Below are 19573 nucleotides of genomic sequence, written 5' to 3'. Positions count from 1 at the left end.
GCAAGGAAAATACTAAAAACTATATCTCAGACTTCACATGAGGAAAAAATAAACCCCCCAAAAATAAATTTTTGAAGGACATTGTAAAAATAACACTTTGTATACTAACTGCACAATGACTACTCTAAAGAATATCCAAACATTAATTTCCAGTATTTTTCCTTGAAAATAAGTACTGTAGTAAAACTGGTTAAGGGTGTACTCACTTTTGTGAGATAATGTATACTGTATGTACAAATACCAAATAATGTTGTTTTCAATATAGTTTTGTTATCATAAAGTGTAACTTTAGGCTTAGTTTTTTTAATACATATCTTAACCGACGTTGTGCGCCATCTGCTGGCATTTTTACCCATATTGCACACATTGTCGTGCAGGTCATGAAAGTACAAAATCGATCGTGAATTTTCCTTTTCATTTTAACACATTGCATGTAGTTAGTTTACTTGAACTTTCGGTGGGAACATTGAAGAACTGTTAAGAACGATCTATAGCAGTGATTTTTGTTGGTAAATGAGTGAATGATGAGTAATAAATGAGCGTCTGAATCTCTGTAAATGTATATAAGGAAGTGAAGACGAGGGCAATGCAGGGAGACATTTGATCAGTTTGACAGTTGTGTTGCGTTTGAGTGCTGCTGGGACAAAATTTGATTGGCGAAAATGTTGATGTTTGACCAAAATGTGCGAGAAAATTGTGGGAATTTGACAAAGTTGCGAGGCAGCGCATTATTTGTGAGGCAGCGCATAATTTGCGGTGATTGGTTGAATATGCATGAATTGGCACTATCGCAACATTGTGAAATTCTGGAGGGACTGAGTTCCCATCCTTACTTGTAGTGCACCAGTTCTCATCGCATGCAAAAGGTGACCATCCATCCCCAGTGATTGACAGTTATTCTAGCAGCTCTAGCAAATGAGTTAAAAGCCCTGGGTGGTCAACTCATTGTCCAGCACAGATCTTAAGGCATTAGGGAGTGAGGTTTACACAATAGTATACACAGAAACACTCGCTGGCATCTGTTCCACTAGTTCACCAATCATTATGCCTCATTGTCATTTTGGCATGCTGTTGTGTACTAATGCTGTCCTCAAAAGCATTCATTGGTATTGACAATTTATCTACTACGCACAACCAACTTTTCTTACCTATTTGTACCTGTTTTTGTGTATTTGGGATCTCCATAAATCCCGAAAATTTGAAGTCAAACCTTGGAGGCAATGCGGCGATATTTATAAGACAATCCTTCATACTTCTTCCAAACTAGCCCTTTGGAACTTACCGATTTTCGGCATTTTTCCCGGTTGTGACCTCAGCGGATATCTCCATATACAGTAGAGGTTTTCCTGTAGACAGCTACATTAGTCGGTCATTTTTATTTTACGTAGGAGTATTTGTAGTTCGCATGACCACATGCCCAAGGTATGGCCCAAAGAACAAAAATGCTCTGTTATTGGTTGTATCAACCAATACAGGTCACTACACACACCTCCAGTCTCCTCTGAAAAACTAGGAAGAGTCTGGCTCACTTTTTTGTTTTGCAGCAATGTGCCTTAAACTGGGAAGAAGTATTTCTTCGCGTGTGCCACCCACTTTGAACATTACTGCTTCACAAACCTGTGGTAATCTTAAAATGGATTTTCCCAAAAGCTACTTTATACGGCGCAGTCTGTGTCTACTATTTATGGCAATGGAGGAGACAACGAAACGGTAAGTAATCACATTTGATTAGCAATGTGTGAATGATACCTTGGCAATGTTAGCTCAACTTGTATTGCGTCTTGTAGCTTAGTCTTCTGACCACCAACCTACGGTACTATAAAGAAGGATTTTCCTAAAAACTACTATTAAGGATAAAGGGGAAGGCGTGGCGCGGTTGGGAGTGTGGCCGAGCCAGCAACCTGAGGGTTCCTGGTTCAATCCCCACCTACTACCAACCTCGTCACGTCCGTTGTGTCCTTGAGCAAGACACTTCACTCTTGCTCCTGACGGGTCGTGTATAGGGCCTTGCATGGCAGCTCCCGCCATCAGTGTGTGAATGTGTGTGTGAATGGGTGAATGTGGAAATAGTGTCAAAGTGCTTTGAGTACCTTGAAGGTAGAAAAGCGCTATACAAGTATTGAGATATGTTAATTTCAAGCCTTTGTTCTGAGGTTCCTTCTTGCTCGGAGTCGGACTCTGGCTTGCACATATATGGTCGGATGCTATAACGAATCGCTGTTGCTATTTTGTTGCTCAAAAGTTGAACATACTTAGAATAAAATATTTTTCAGCACCTTGTGGGAAGCATCTCTCTTAAACTACAAATATGGCTGATGAAGTTTCAGTCAGCACGAGGGGGCGGAGTGAGGAGGAGTGTTAGCATTTTGAGCCCGTCGACATTAGCATTACACATCTTCCACACAAGATGACGCATAGTCTTAAAACTTTTACTTTTGTCAACCACTCGAAGCATTTAATTACTTAACCCTTTCACTATTAAGATGACAAAGTTGAGGTTACCAAAACCCGCCCTGCTCCTCTTTTGAGTCAATCCTAACATCTCTGGGTTGAGACCAAGTGCTGGTTTCTTTCATACCAGGCAAAATAGATTGACGTGGTTAACCAGTCTTTGAAACATGCTCTACCAATGCTTTAGTAATTTTGTTATTTTGCATAGCAGACAAGCGCTGCACACCTGGTTTATATCAAGGGGCCGGAAGGACGATGGGACTCTCCCTTTTACTCGATTTGCCTACAATGTAAACCGCAACTTCCTTTAGGTTCGCGTGAGATTTGACAACATAATGGACCAGTTTGGAGTGTTTCTGGTAACCACATGTAGTTTTCTTTTTTTATTATTCGGAGAGAGTTTATGTAAATATATAATCACAGCTCACACAGACACAATTTAGCTCTCTGTCGCACCTCCATCTTCCAGCGGCTGAGCCATTCTTCCTTTTGTCTCCTGCTGATGTAGTACGGATCTCCGGCCTGGAAAGTCACCCTGGGGACCGGTTTCCTACGCAACCTCCCTGTCTCACCCTGCACACAGAGTAACAATGGCTTGATGAATTCTTCACTGACTATATACCCTTTCATAAGATATGGAGTTTATATATGGTGGAGGAATAAATAAATATAGAAATGGAAAAACAACTACTTTTCTCACCTCTTTGGGGGAGTCACAACTTCTGTCGTCTTGTTCATCTACAGAGGAAAAATAACATGAAATAGGACATTTGTTGTGATTTTAAGAATGTTTTAATGAGGATCTGTAACGGTGACATTTATTACATTTATTTTAGAATCCACACTTAAATCAAAATGCCTTCAAGGGCTGGACTCCAGAAGTTATTTGAGTTGCAGTCATGTTGCCTGTGACTCAAATGACAGGGTATCATTACATTTATGTCAGCAAATATCAGTGCATTTTCAAATTTACAGCAATTTCGGTTTCAGTTAAAGTAAATTAATGTATTCCAAACAATGAATGTGCAAAGCAATTAATCTATTATGACCTTCAAATTACAGTGGAACCTCCAAAGGTAAATGTTGTGCAATGTGGAGTTCAAACTAAAATTGACCAAATCTCGAAGTCGAGCTGTCATTACGAGTGACATTTTGTGACTTTTTTGGGATGCCATAGTAAAGGCAAATAGTAACAAGTGATGATAACCACTGATCAGGGAAAGCAGCACACACATGTGTTTTGCACCATATTAATCACTAATAAAGTAAATTGTTTCATGTTAATCTGAAGAGACTTGGCCCCCAGGCACATGTGATAATGTTCCCTCTGCAGAGGAGTGGATAGTTATGTTTAAGTGTACAGCGATTATTCCATTTTTACACTTCCATATATTACAGTTAAGAATGTTAAAAAGTGCTAATGGATGAAGTTGACTCCTTTCCACAATTCTGTGTTTACTATCCCAGCGTCACACATCATCTAAGGATGAGTAACTTGGAATCTGGTTTTATTTCATCTTATCATACAGCGGTAAGATTAGAGTCCACCAGTAATTAATGCCAGCAGTTGCAGCTGTGTGAGAGAACGTTGGTAAACTTCACTTCCTGAAGCCTGAGATGACAGCTCAGGCTTTTGGTTTGTTGGCGAGCACTCTCGACTCTCAATCCGCAGACATTGGTTCGGTCCCCGGGCAGTGTTAAAGCAAGTGGATCCAGGTAGGCCACTTCGGTGCCGTGTCCCGGATGAAAGTAAGTTTTAGGGAGGAGAGTATAACGATGCCGGCTGGTGCATATTTGAGAGACTATGCTGGTAAAGCTCACTCTTGACCCTTACGCCTTAAGACATCAAGCTGACAGCTCGGGCTTTTGGCTTGTTGACGAGCAACCTCGACTCTCAATCTGCAGACGCAGTGGCAAAAGGGGGTGGATCCAGGGCGGGTTAAACACCCACATTGGCATATTGGACTTACGTGTGACATTACTTCATTATACAACTCAATGTTATTCCAAGCTACTAACATTTGTGAATTATTTTAAGTCTATTTAGTTCTATTGTGCAAAGTGGCAGTTGTCATTAGCAATTATCAGGAAGAGGAATCACATCATACAACAAAACGTTGTACGCATTAGAGATTTAACACTCTGCTTCAACTCCAGCCTTAAAACCCATTTATATACTCTAGCTTTTACTGTAGACGGATCCCTTTTTAGACCAGCTGTTTTGCACATGATGGTCTGGGCTCCCATGTTATCTATTAATGTAACAATTCAATAATTACACCCACTCAACATCTTTTGCAGCCAATCGCTCTGGAAGGGGGTTTCCTACACATATGGTACTGCACCTTCTCAAGGTTTCTTCTTTTAACTTTTTCCTTGGCTGGATGTTGGTTTAGATCAGGGGATATTTTTGTGAGTTTGTAAAGACATTTGAGACTCTTGTAATTATACAAAAACAATTTGATTGATTGATTGATAACACTACAGTAGTCAAACAAACCGGACATAGGTGTAAGCACGGCCCAAATTGCCGAGTGTGAGTGCGCCTTCACTGACTACTACAGTAAAGACACAACTGTACTGACTCAGTACAGGAATACAGCAATGTTGAAAAGTTAATCAAAACACTGCTACCTTAGCCCCCCCAATGGATGGTGTTCAACTTTGAAGGTTCCACTGTCTATCTACACCAGAGGTGTCCAAACTTTTTGATTGGGCTTAAAAAATTTGGCCGGGGGCCAAAAGCGGACTGCATGCAAAGGAACATATTATATATGTATATATATATATATGTATATATATATATATGTATATATATATATGTATATATATATATATGTATATATATATATATATATATATATATATATATATATATATATATATATATATATATATATATATATATATATACACCGTTCAAAAGTTTGGGGTCACCCAAACAATTTTGTGGAATAGCTTTCATTTCTAAAAACAAGAATAGACTGTCGAGTTTCAGATGAAAGTTCTCTTTTTCTGGCCATTTTGAGCGTTTAATTGACCCCACAAATGTGATGCTCCAGAAACTCAATCTGCTCAAAGGAAGGTCAGTTTTGTAGCTTCTGTAACGAGCTAAACTGTTTTCAGATGTGTGAACATGATTGCACAAGGGTTTTCTAATCATCAATTAGCCTTCTGAGCCAATGAGCAAACACATTGTACCATTAGAACACTGGAGTGATAGTTGCTGGAAATGGGCCTCTATACACCTATGTAGATATCGCACCAAAAACCAGACATTTGCAGCTAGAATAGTCATTTACCACATTAGCAATGTATAGAGTGTATTTCTTTAAAGTTAAGACTAGTTTAAAGTTATCTTCATTGAAAAGTAAAGTGCTTTTCCTTCAAAAATAAGGACATTTCAATGTGACCCCAAACTTTTGAACGGTAGTGTATACATATATATATAGACAGTATATATATATATATATATATGTATATACACACACACACACACACACACACACACATATATACATGTGTGTGTATAAGCCCTATACATATATATGAGTACATACTATTATAATATAATTAATACAAATGTATAATTATTATAATTACTTATTAAGAGAATGTTAAAGTTCAACTTCTACCTTGTTTACTTCCATGACATCCTACTTAAGGTTTTTTTTAATTAACCAGAAATATCAAGCAGCTAAAATGCGCCAAACATGGATAAGTGTGGAGAGAGTGATTTGCATTTTTCTCATCATCCCTTGTAATGGATTTAAATGGGTGTCATTTAGATTTTTTTGTGTTAGTTGGTTGTTTTTTATAATATCCACATAGTTTGATGAGCAGGTTGTGTTATGTGTGACAATGTTTTTTGAACTTTTGTACTGGTTCTTTTTTTGTCTGCTGTTTGACTATGGAAGGTTGTTTGGATTGGGTCATATATGTAAATGATGTTCTTCAATCACTACAAAGTATACGTAATGGCAGTTACTTTTGTTGGCCATCAGATGGCAAAAAAATTGTAGCAATCAGACCACTGGATATTGATATAGCATATGGATGTGTTGCTCCCGGTAATATTGTTTACTGAACTCGTTCGGTCTCACGGGCCAAATTGAAGCGTTTGGACACTTCTGATTCACACAGTATGATTTTGCACTAAAAAACTATACCCGTATTCTTCTCGTTTTGCTCTAATTTCCGACGACCACGTTTCTTGCAAGGGGAAGGGAGTGGCTCCAGATCCTCAAGCAGTGTCGGCGGGGCACAGGTATCAGAGGCCGCCATCTCCTGGGAAACAGATGAAGCAATCTAAGTGAGAAATGTGCTGCTGGTCAGGACAAAGCAAAACACATCCTACCTCTACATAGATAGATACATACAGTACAGCCATAGAAATAATCACACACTTAGTTTGTCTGTTCTACAGTATTTACAAAGCAGAAGGACACATGGATAGCAGCGTGTGTCTGCTTGTAATCAATGTAATAAACGCCCACACTGCCATTAACACAACAAATTAGTGAGATAGGAAAACAACTAAGCTGGAAACAACAATTTGCGACCTATGATTTCTAATCGACTCAAATTCTCAGATATAAACACATCTGTAAGTGTTATCCATTTGCACCAGCAATAATTATTCAAACGGTATCCCTGTGAGCTTTCCCAACTACCTGTGCGTGGAAGGGAGTTGCTAATGCAAAAATTGTTAGTGTGGCAAATGCTAACAAATTAAAAAAGGCTAATGAGCATGTGAAAGAAAACAATAAAACATTAAAGCTTACTCTATAAGACATTACTCTCAATACAGACTATGTCTACAATAGTGTCCAAAACATACCATATGTAAGCAAAATGTATCAACCGCATTGTGTTTGATTACATTGAACAAAATTATTTAACAAAAATATTATAAAATACTCTTTTTTACCCCAAAAAAGGTGCAAATGTTAACACACTATTATAAATTTAGTAACACAACAGTGAATAAAAGCAATTAAAAAATATATGAAAAGACAACACAGCAACACATTGAAACTTAACAAATTAAACTTGCGTTATAATTCAGCCGCAAGCTAAGCAACATCCAAGTTTAAGTGTGACTTTATTAATAACTTAGCTCAAATGAATCAAATACACAGATATTAATAAAAGGATTTCCATCCATCCATTGTGTTACGGTAAAATGTGTTGCCATATGTTTACAAAAAGTACAATTGAATTGAGTGCCTTTGTCGTAAGCACACAGCTCATTATAGTTTTAACCCCGAGATGACTTTAAAGCTGCATTAAGCAATTTCTAAGCCATATTGTAGCAAACAACTGACTACTTACTCATTCAGTCGAAACAGAGGAACAAGGACTTTCCACTGCGGTCGTCTGTGAAATGTAAGTGCATGGCGGCCCAGGTTTCCTCAATTCCTGAAAAAATATTTAGATGTGTTTCTTTTTTATTTATATTTGATCCAACGGTCTTCAGCCTTAGCGGCTATAGCGGGTTTATTTGATTCAAGTGTTGCATTTGTTCACACGCTTCTTAGTTTACATTCATGTAAATAGTTTGATTGCTTGATGCAGCTTTAACAGTCACTATAAATATGTCATCCCAAATAAAGTAGCTGCCAGAATGGCACTAGAGCGTGTCACAATTGAGAGCAGAACACAAAAACACACACAGTGTTCCGTGTGATTAATTTAATTTCCTTAGTGGCTGTTCCTCTTTATAGATATTACACTTAATGTAGCAGCAAACACAATAAAGCATCATAAAACAAGCAGCCCTACAAAATGTTGTCATACCTGACTTTTGCATTATGAAAATATTTCGCATTTGCTTTTCTTTCACTTGTTTGCAATACACGTAAGCAAACACATCACTAAGGCTATCTCTTTTGGCCATGTTGACCAAATACGTTATTTGTAATTAAATAGGTATATAGGTATACATTTACAATTCTTCAGGCACATTTATTCATTTTCTCATTTATTTTGAGCAATTATTCTGTTCAGGGTCACAGGTGAGCTGAAACCAATCCCAGAGGAATTTGGGCTCAAGGCAGGCACATTCTTAAGTGGTGTTTTCAACCGTACCTGGAAAAATAGGACCATCTTCCCATATTGAGCCTTAAGGGACACACTCGGTCCTGTTTTACTGTGGTATAACAACTTTTCTTCTGTCAATACCTGGTTTGATCCCTGACCAGAGTTGTGTTAGGAAGGCTATTTGGTGTACACATTTAAGAAGTCATATTATGATTTTTTTTCTACATTTAAAACACTTCCTTGTGGTAACATGTAATGGTGGTTCTTTGGTCAAAATTTTGCACAGATTATGTTTTACAGACGGTTTCCAAACTGCTTTCTGACCGTTTCTTTAAGATGACATCGTCTTCTCCCCGCAATCTTTGTTGTAGTTTTTAGCACTTCCATAGCAAGTCTACTGACAGATTAAATATAAACTATACGCTACTTTGTATAAGAAATAACAACAGTGGAGGATGTGAGCTAGCAAACGTGGTAGTCACTAGTAAACTACGTTGTCATGAGACAAGCAGCAAATGGACTTCACTACAATTTACTACATTTCTTGAATGATTAGACGGCTAATCTACTTTTGATTAACCCTAACGATATTTAGAATGGTGTTGTTTTTTATTTTAAATACGCTCATCATGACAACCAACCAACAGAACTAATTCACATGCTGTAGCTTCTGAAAACTGACGTTTGCATTTTATATCTTATTATCTGTCTAGTGTCTAATATTTGTGATATAATAGGTATATTTTGTACCACTTAGTTTTGCCCATGAGTATTACAAGATAAGATAAAGAGGTAGGAAGAGGTAAGTCACTTCCAAGTTTATTAAACTGAACGCACAGGGGCAGTCTGCTGTCATTCAAGCCGGATTTGGCCAGCGTTTCACCAACTGAATAGTTCTGAATAACAGTCCACAAATTACTGTAGCCTAACATGCATATCTTTGGGTTTTGGAAGGAACTCACAGTCCATGTAAATAATCTATGCAAGCACTGGAATAACATGCAAATTCTGCATTGAGTTTCAGTTGGATTTAAACCGAGACCAAGGGAGATATGACTTTGCAACTGTTATGTGATTATTGTAAAGATAACCTTTTGACACAGAAAAATGTGAGCAAAACAAGCCCACAAGCGGTGATAAAGGTAAAGACTTGACTTGAATCCCTTCTTGTATACTGACAGTGTGTTGACAGCTAATCCAGCAAACACGTTGCCTGAAAGCCTGAAGTGTGAAATTTGCATTTTAACTCAAGTTAAATAGGTTACCAAAAACTGAAATCTATGACATATGGAAAGGCATACATAGAGCAGTGCGATACGGCTGAAAACTGTATTACAATATACCGGTACGTTTTTTATATCGGTTGATATAAAAAATATTGATATTTTAATGACCTATCAAAAATAAGAACCAGGAGAAAAATATAATAAATGAAAACATTTTTATTCACAATGTAACCTTCCTCTGATAATAATCCCCTCCGCTATCAAGGCAGAAAGGAAAGAAGATGTCAACACAACTATCAAAAACAAAAAAAATCAATGTAAACAAAATTTTTAAATCATATTATACATTAAAAAAATAACCTCTTGGAATTAAGGTGCAAAAAAAGGATTATGTAGGAAATGCTTAATAAAGTGTATCAAAATAGTGCAAAATGTCGAAATGTAAACAAAGAGAAACCTAACAAGAACTATTTTTTGCAGGTTTAGTGCCAGGAAGTTACGGCTTTGCTTGGGTGAGTGCGGCTAAGGAGGGACACATTTGTCTGACTATGATCCATTTTAAAAAATCCAAAAAACTGCCATACTTTTGAGGTGATTTCTAGCATGGCAGTGTCCCTTAAGAAGATATATTAAAATGATTATATTAAACATGCAAAACAAAAAGGTAATGAGAGTCAAAGCCTGGGAATAATAGGCACCAAAACAGTACATTATCTTTCTATCCATCTCTAATTTGACGGAAAAAGATAATTTTTTAAAACTTTAATATTATCTAATAATGCAACAAATATTATAATATCATACATTCCTTACATTTATTTAGTTGAAAAAAAATAAAAATAAAAATATTATATTAATATTAATTAAATATGATTTCAAAGCAAGTTAACCATTGAATTGTACACTACAAATATGCAGTGTAGTGTAGTGTAATAAAAAGTGGTGCAGTTTTTCCATTTACACTAATACACTGTAAAAACAACATTCGTAGTTTTTACAGTAAAAAACTGGCAGCTCAGTGGCCTGAATTTTACTGTAATAAACAGTGGTACTACTTTTCCATTTACAGTAATATGCTGCAAAAAACACAGTAAATGGTATGTTAAAATTTTAAGGAGCCAGTTTTTAGCACAAAATGTTTTTATTTTCTATGTCAAGAATGCATTGGTAATTGTGTAACAATTAAAGAAAAAACCCTGCTTGTTCCACATCTGTCCTTTAAAGTAAAAAAGAACAGTGAATATTGTGTGAGGAAAGAAAGGAACCATGAAGTGGATCTATCATTGATTCGATTATCACGTGAATTTGTGTTTGTGTGTGGGTGCGTGCGTGCATGTGTGCGTGTGTGTGTGAGAAATCGGTGAACCCCCACCATTCCAAAGCCCACACAAAGGCACCAGTACCTGATACTACGCAATGTATATGCATAGATGAGTGAGATGAGTAATCAGTTATTATGATAAAGACAAATGTATTGTAATTAAGTGTAGCCGTTGAATGTGTGTGTGTGTGTGTGTGTGTGTGTGTGTGTGTGTGTGTGTGTGTGTGTGTGTGTGTGTGTGTGTGTGTGTGTGTGTGTGTGTGTGTGTGTGTGTGTGTGTTTGTGTGTGTTAAACCCACACAAAGCCGGCCCACCTGGTCAGACATCGGAACATGAGCAAACCCGGTCCCCCTCACACATGAATGCATTTTGTGCACACATGTGGACTCACTTGATGGTCTTTGAGTGACCATGTTTGATCAGCTGCATCACAAATGCTAACAGACCCAGTCACACACACACACACACACACACACACACAGACACACACACACACACATAAACACGGTAAAACCGAATGGCTTTGGAGAAACTATCAAAGACTCATTTCTAGCTCTCTGAGTAGTCAGGTTGGAGTGGTCAGGTGGTATTTATAGTGCCAGGTCCAAAGTGTACCAGCAACCCCACCAGAGTGCATCTGAGTTCCACATAAAGTTGCTGGTCCATCAAAGTCCACTGCAAAGTAACTGGGTATCTCACAACGACCATTCAAAGGTAAAAAAGGCCAAAGCCAATGTTATCTTCTTTGTAACCTGCGGAGAATCGCTCAACAGCTCGAAATAGCGCTCCTTTTAAACTCCAAGTCTTTTCCCCTTGAACATCGATACTCATGACTAATCCAAAAACATTTATTTTTCTTAAAAAACAGGCATTTGCAGACACATAAATACTAAATGATCAAAGCAGACAACAAACATGACACCCCGGTCACATGATCGGCGCTGCTCGAGAAAATGACTAAGCCGGAAGGGATGGCCTCACTTTTTTTTTTAAATGAAAATTGTAATGTTTTGCAGCTTTTGCTATGAAATGTCTCCCTTTACGCTCAGTTAGACAAAGTACTCAATGAATAGTTGGGACAGAAAGGCCACTATTTCAAGTATTTTGTATTTGATAGAAAAGTGATTTAGTGTACTTGAATTAACATGTGTCGCAAGTATGAATCATTAGCTCGGTCTTTGATTTTACACTGCAAAACATGATGAAGTGCACATTATTGATGGTGAAACATAGAAAAAGGAAAGCCAACCCTTAGTAGTTCTTTCAATGTAATAATGTGATAAATATTTACATTGGAATGATCCATGGACCATTCATGTTGTATTGATGTGTTTGTAAAACAGTAGCATGACATGATACTAAACATTTATAAACGGTTGATTTATATAGGCTAGTAAGGTAAAGTTTTGTACCTGACAAGTTTACCTTACTAGCCTATATAAATCAACCGTTTATAAATACACATTAGTTGGCTAAATGAACCTCTTCAACATATGATACTAAACATTTTGTAACATAATGTAATAAAAAAACAACACTTCAAACTAGAAGTGTTTTCAATTGAATTAACTTGCACTTCTGCTTCTGAGTACAGTGGTACCTCAACTTACGAGGACTTTACCAAAGGGATGTGATGATAACCGTTTTCAATTAAAATGATCAAAAAACCATGACCGACCACTGCACTTTGATAAACTCACAGATTGACTTGCGCCATCTCGCTAGCTTAAATGCTAACATGAATACAAGAGACATTAACACCTTTCCCCATTAAGAAACTACATAACCTTATCTTAAAGTATTTTAAGAGACAAATTAAGTTGCAAGTACAATTTGAGTTCCATATTTGTCTACAGCCCACAGCCAGAAATCGACAAAATCTTGCCCTCCAACCACCTGAACTGAGCAAGTTAGTGTGAAGGAGAAGAAGCTGGCGACTGAATCAAAGAAACAAACCATTAAAATTATTTCTTTCCGTTTAGCTTGCTCGCATTGCACAAAGCTGGTACGAGCCACCGCGGCGTGCAGCCACAGACATCCAAACGACAGACATTTATCCATGAAAATATGGAGAAGCTGTCGATTCTGCGTTTGAAGTGTGTCAGTTCGTTCTCTCTAGTCTTGACTCAACAAAATGGACGGCTGAGCATTGCCTTTGGTACACACGCACACAGATGTGATTTGCTGTAAACTCTGACCTCTCTGTTCTGCCACGCAAAGACATCCGTGTGCAACATAAACACATTTCAAGTTCCTATAATTACACGACAGAGAAGCAGCCCATAGGAGACACCTACAAAAAGTCTCCTACCCAAAGTAAATGCTGAACAATATTATTTCATTCATACTGTAGTTGTTTGTAGTGCATTTTTATGTAATGTTTTTAAACAATATTTCTTGTCTAGAAGTTTTTTTAAAAGGCATGTCACATGTTAAAATGTGGGTATTTTGGAAGGGCCAAGCATGGATTAAATTGTTCATAATTATTTTAGTGATTTGAGATATAGTCATCCTTCTATCAATACTACAGTAGCATTGGCCACTAGATGGGACCAAACCAATCAGATCACAATTTTCAGTATCATGGCTACTGATTGGCTCAGCCTCAGCCAGCACTTTTATATTGGTTTAAAAGAGTGTAACATGACTTAAGTATGTTGTAGTTAATAATAATAATATATTCAGAAGGTCGTAAACAGTTTTTTATGCTCTAGCTCGATGGTTCTCAAACTTTTTTTTAACAAGTACCACTTCAGAAATCCCTTGGCTCTCCAAGTACCACCATAATGGCCAAAATTAAAATACAGTAGCTTAGTAGGCTTAAGTATTCATTAAAACAAGGCAGAGGTTTTATTTAACAAGTATATTCAATATTTTTGGCCGCTGTAACATTACACACAATGCACAAACATCAACGATGATATTCCATATACAGTACATATTTACAGACCTCTTTGGCGTAACACTTAATTGTATCTGTGTGCCACTAGTACCACAGTTTGAAAATCACTGCTCTAGCTATGAACATACTTAGCGGATATTCATTTATCGTGGTCATGTCCAGAACAAATTAACAGCGATAATTACAGGATTACCGTACTAGTGTTTTGAGTCACAAGCTCAAACAGGGATCAAATTGGGCTCGTAAGTTGAGGTACCACTGCATTTGCAGAACCAGCCAGAAAAATACACTGCGGACAAAGCTATCAGGATGCCTTGACATTTCATAAAAAAAGGACATTTTTGTCAGGATTTACACATTTTGTAGAACAAATGCTATTTCATACTAAACACACATGTTCACTGCAGAGGATGGTGGCTCTCAGGAGGATATGGAGCAACAGCTTCCATGTACACTACTTAAATGTAATTCAAATACCAACATTACATTTGACACAGAACGCTAACAAAACTGGTAAATACTGTAATATGGAGCCTTGAGCATCTGTTTGAGACAATGCGGTCTCATAGAAAGCTTAGAAAAACATTCACATTGGTGTACTCACAGGAAGGAACTGTTTGCGTTTCCTGCTCGGACGGCCCACTCTGCGCTTGTTCGGGGGGGCCCCCAGCGTTGCCTCTTCAGGACTATCCTGTTCTGCTCCATCTTCACTCTGGCCAATACAAAAAGACCACGTTAAACCCACATTTAATACCACACAGTCATTACAAAGGAAGTTGCCTACAAGAGGATTTTTGCGGCTGTTTTACCTTCTCACTCTCACTCTCTCTTTGTCTCTCATCATTAACTCTTGTTCAATTAGGGGACACTTTTTTTGTATGTCTGGTTTGCTATTCTGCGCCAAGCTGCTGAGAAGCTGCTAGGTCCTAGTAGCCTATGGCTTACCATGTCTACCTTTTGAAAATGACTTAACTAAAATACAAGAACAGATAAACCTTGTGTGCTTATTGGAAGACATTTAGATGTTAATAGTCCATCCAGCTTTGCACAAGTAAACACCCTGCTTGTATCACAGCTTTTAAATACAAGCTGATATCATCTTATACTTATACTTATATCAATATCAGATCGGGACACCCGTTTCTTATGGCACATATTTCATATCAGGTACGCTAACAATTTATTGCGTGTCAAGAGTAGATGACACAGTGGTTCGTGACTCAGCCCCGCTAAGAGCTCATTTTATTGTTATTCATATTATTTATATATACATATACATATGGCAATTTGTGATGAAAATCCTTTTTTTTTAAACTATTTTCACAGGAAATTTTCCATATTTTGAAATGCTAATTTTGACAGGTATGCAGTGAACGATGCAGAATATCGCAATACATCGCCATATCACAATAACTGTGTCAAATCATGACTCAAGTATCTCTTAAAGTATCATATTGTGAAGTCCTTAAAAAATACCCAGTTCTACTAATAATAGTGGAGATTCAAAATGGTCCCTAAGCGTGAATGGTTGTCTGTCTATATGTGCCCTGACATCAGCTGGCAACCAGTTAAGGGTGTAAACCGCTTCTTTCCTAAGTTCAGCTGGGATAGGCTCCAGCACACCTTAATGGATAGGCGGTATAGAAAACAGATGGATGGAATATAAAAGCTAGTAATCGCTCCTATAATGTAGCAGCAGTAGAGGGTGATTACCTCAGCTACATCAAGACATTCATTTTTACTATTCACGTTACAGTCCACTTGCATTTGGGCCATTCCATTGCAAAATGAGCACTGTGTGCATTCAACAGTACAGTGTTCCCTCTCTCTTATTCGCCACATAAAGAAGGGAGAACAGACTATAAGGATAACATCAGCAGTGTCTTTTAACAACAATCTCCATAACTAAATTCCTCACCTGACGAAGCAGCACCTTCGCCTTCATCATCATTAGTACAACACAGCTGATTTACCATCACCATCATCATCATTCGCTGGTGAATATACTGTATATAACATGTGGTATGCTAAGATGTGTTTAAGAGTGCCGAAAGTGTTCCAAGAGTGGATGAAAGGTTAATAATAATATAATATAATATACTATATATACAGTATATGTACTGTATACATACATACATACTTACATTTATATGATTATATATATATATATTTTATACAACAATCGTACATGATATGTGTATATATATATATATATACACACACTACCGTTCAAAAGTTTGGGGTCACATTGAAATGTCCTTATTTTTGAAGGAAAAGCACTGTACTTTTCAATGAAGATAACTTTAAACTAGTCTTAACTTTAAAGAAATACACTCTATACATTGCTAATGTGGTAAATGACTATTCTAGCTGCAAATGTCTGGTTTTTGGTGCAATATCTACATAGGTGTATAGAGGCCCATTCCCAGCAACTATCACTCCAGTGTTCTAATGGTACAATGTGTTTGCTCATTGGCTCAGAAGGCTAATTGATGATTAGAAAACCCTTGTGCAATCATGTTCACACATCTAAAAACAGTTTAGCTCGTTACAGAAGCTACAAAACTGACCTTCCTTTGAGCAGATTGAGTTTCTGGAGCATCACATTTGTGGGGTCAATTGAACGCTCAAAATGGCCAGAAAAAGAGAACTTTCATCTGAAACTCGACAGTCTATTCTTGTTCTTAGAAATTAAGGCTATTCCACAAAATTGTTTGGGTGACCCCAAAATTTTGAACGGTAGTATATATATATATATATATATATATATGTATATATATATACATATATATATATATATATATATATATATATATATGTATATATATATATATATACATATATATATATATATATATATATATATATATATATATATATATATATATATATATATATATAAATATACACATATATATACAGTATATACACATATATATATACACTAACATATACAGTATATACACATATATATATACACTAACATATACAGTATATACACATATATATACACATATATATATACACATACATACATACATACATACATATATATACAGTATATAAACGATCAAGGTTTTATACTGTCGATTCCGATCACCCATATATAGGCCGATACCAACACTGATAAACAAACAGTTGTTGTTATATGACTCTTATCAATCTCATTGTAATGTCCTGTTAATAGCTGCTTACTTTCTACTGCAGATTGGTTCCATCTACACTTCTTAAACTTTATGCACGTATTCGTTATATATGTTGTTTCAAGATAGCTTAGCTTAGCCCCTGGCTTTCACTCTGTGTGTAACATATTTACCCTTGTCCTGCAGTTATAATAATACTTGATAATGATGCTTAACATATTAAGAAATGCTGTTTATTTGCCATAATGGAGGTAATTATTAGATTATTATTAGTTTAGAGGAATGTCTCCACTCTGTGTATGGAGAAACATAATTAGCTGCTAGCCGCGTGTCAGATAGAAAGGATCGGCATTTGCGATCGGTATTGAAAAGGTATTAATCGGCAATGGCATTAATCGATATACTTTTTACAAAAATCGGCACATCCCCAATAAGGTAGCTACTTGGTGGATTACATCTACTGTACGGGGCTGGAGGCTGAAACTTAACCCGTTTGGTAGACAAGGGAACACAGTATTTAAGGTTTTGCCGCAGAGACGGAACATTCACTGAAAGCTTGATGTGATTTCAAGACAATCTAACCATGCTGATGCAAGATAAAATACATTTCCAAGCCACTACTATGTTAGTCTGACCAATTTATGTTGATTTCAGTCAGTCTTGGCATGGACTTCATAATTACATTTTCTCTCGTGTGCAGTGCCATCCTTATGTTTTCCATTAATGCCTTGATCCCTTTTCCTCCTTCCTTGAGTGGACCCCGTGTTGCAGTGACAGTGGAGTGGTTGCTAAGGTGCAGAAACTGCTTAGCAACTGTCTCCGACAGAGACGGCGGCCATGCTGACTAAACGTTTCCCGGTTGATCATTGGGTACAGCAAACAGCTAGCACAAGGTGACGACCCTGCACTTGTCTGCCTGGTTTTGCTGTCCACATGCCAGTCAGCCTCACAAGAGGAAGGGCTATTGGAAGTGTGACAAATACAAAAGGACACAGTTGAACTGTAAAACACACGGATTGAGAAGCCCGCGTGTCAGTTTGAGCAGGTGTCATGCACACAGACCGGCCAATCTGTTCTTATATCGTTGGTCTATTTCTGACTTGTGGCAGGTTATTTTAGGCTGCTGCAGTTGCTAAGCGACCAGACTGCGAGCCAGGCGGGAAAAAGAGGATCCCATCAGCATCAGACAGCCTGTCCTCTTTCTTTCTCTTTCCACATCCACCTCACTTGTTCGCTCCATTTTCCTTTCTGACCCTTTTCCTGCTCTCTCTGTTTCCTGGATTATTTCTGTGCTTCGCTTTTTTTCATCAAAGCATTTAATAGGGAAAAAAAACGCAAATCCAATTACTTTAAAATTACCGTATAATGAACTTACAGTCACAGTCAAACTAGAAGTAAACACTAAAGTATCACAGAGGCTATCATCTCACAATACACTTCCAGATTCCCTCCAGGCTCATACCATAATTGAAAAAGAGTATCCTTGGGGTTAAACACACGCGTTTTTTTTAATGTTTTGACCACATTATCATGACATCATTTACTGTGTGTGGAAAGCTAGCATACTTGTGGCCATTTGCGGCCCACAGACCTATATTTTGTGGCCCCCTAATTCTTCATAGATTAGTCATTAGTGTAATCTTGAATACCACAAGAAAGAACACTGAGTACAGTAACGGTTAAAAAATAACAGCTCAACAAAAACATATTGGGCAACACAAACAGCAACTTCCTATAAACAACCGTAATTGTCTTTGACCATCTCCTGGGGAACTCAACAGTGTCAAAACATTAAAATGTTGCATTCAATTTTACATATATACTGACTTCAGGCCTACTATATTTCAATATCACTATAGCAGGGGTCGGCAACCTTTACCAATCAAAGAGCCATTTTGGAAAGTTTCACAAATTAAAGAAAACAATGGGAGCCACAAAAAAATTGTGAAAATTTTAAATGAAAAACACCGCATACAAAGCTTAAATTGCTTTGCGCTATGTTAACCAGGGGTCTCTGACACACGCACCGACACGCATCTTAATAAGGAAATGTAATGTTAGTGCGGCCCGCGACTTTTAATTGAATGGCGCTTGATAGCGTCTTTCTTGCCAACCCTCTCAATTTTCCGGGAGACTCCCAAATTTCAGGACGTGCTGGCACTGCTTTTAGCGCCCTCTACAGCCTGCCCAAACAGCATACCTGCTTGGCCACATGTTGAATGCAGCTTTTGCTTGCTCACGTAAGTGCCAGCAAGGCATACTTGTTCAACAGCCACACAGCTTACACTGACGGTAGTCGTACAAAAACAACTTTAACACTGTTACGTTACAAATATGCGCCACACTTTGAACCCACACCAAAAAAGAATGACAAACACATTTCTGGAGAACATCTGCACTGTAACACAACATAAACACAACACAACAAATACCCAGTATCCCATGCAGCCCTAACTCTTCCGCTCAACCGACGCACGGAGAGGGGGGG

The 19573-nt window shown here is 37.5% G+C and overlaps 1 protein-coding gene across 5 annotated transcripts in view; it reads right to left on the bottom strand.

Annotated features, from left to right (window-relative positions):
* LOC133640991 (DNA (cytosine-5)-methyltransferase 3A-like) overlaps window positions 1-19573 on the bottom strand; it is an 85624-nt gene that overhangs the window by 42760 nt on the left and 23291 nt on the right. For 3 of the 5 annotated variants that reach the window (XM_062034758.1, XM_062034759.1, XM_062034760.1), the window contains exons 3-6: window positions 14547-14654; window positions 6621-6738; window positions 3152-3189; window positions 2908-3024 (exon numbers count right to left, since the gene is read on the bottom strand). In XM_062034758.1, coding sequence (XP_061890742.1) covers window positions 2908-3024; window positions 3152-3189; window positions 6621-6738; window positions 14547-14654 — 381 coding nt within the window. The remainder of the gene's footprint in view (window positions 1-2907; window positions 3025-3151; window positions 3190-6620; window positions 6739-14546; window positions 14655-19573) is intronic. The other 2 variants (XM_062034761.1, XM_062034762.1) reach the window with 1 other exon arrangement.

Source organism: Entelurus aequoreus, linkage group LG23, assembly GCF_033978785.1.
Source record: "Entelurus aequoreus isolate RoL-2023_Sb linkage group LG23, RoL_Eaeq_v1.1, whole genome shotgun sequence".
NCBI classification, from domain to species: Eukaryota; Metazoa; Chordata; class Actinopteri; order Syngnathiformes; family Syngnathidae; genus Entelurus; species Entelurus aequoreus.
The sequence above is the reverse complement of the archived record's forward strand: the minus strand, read 5'-3'. Positions and strand labels throughout refer to the sequence as shown.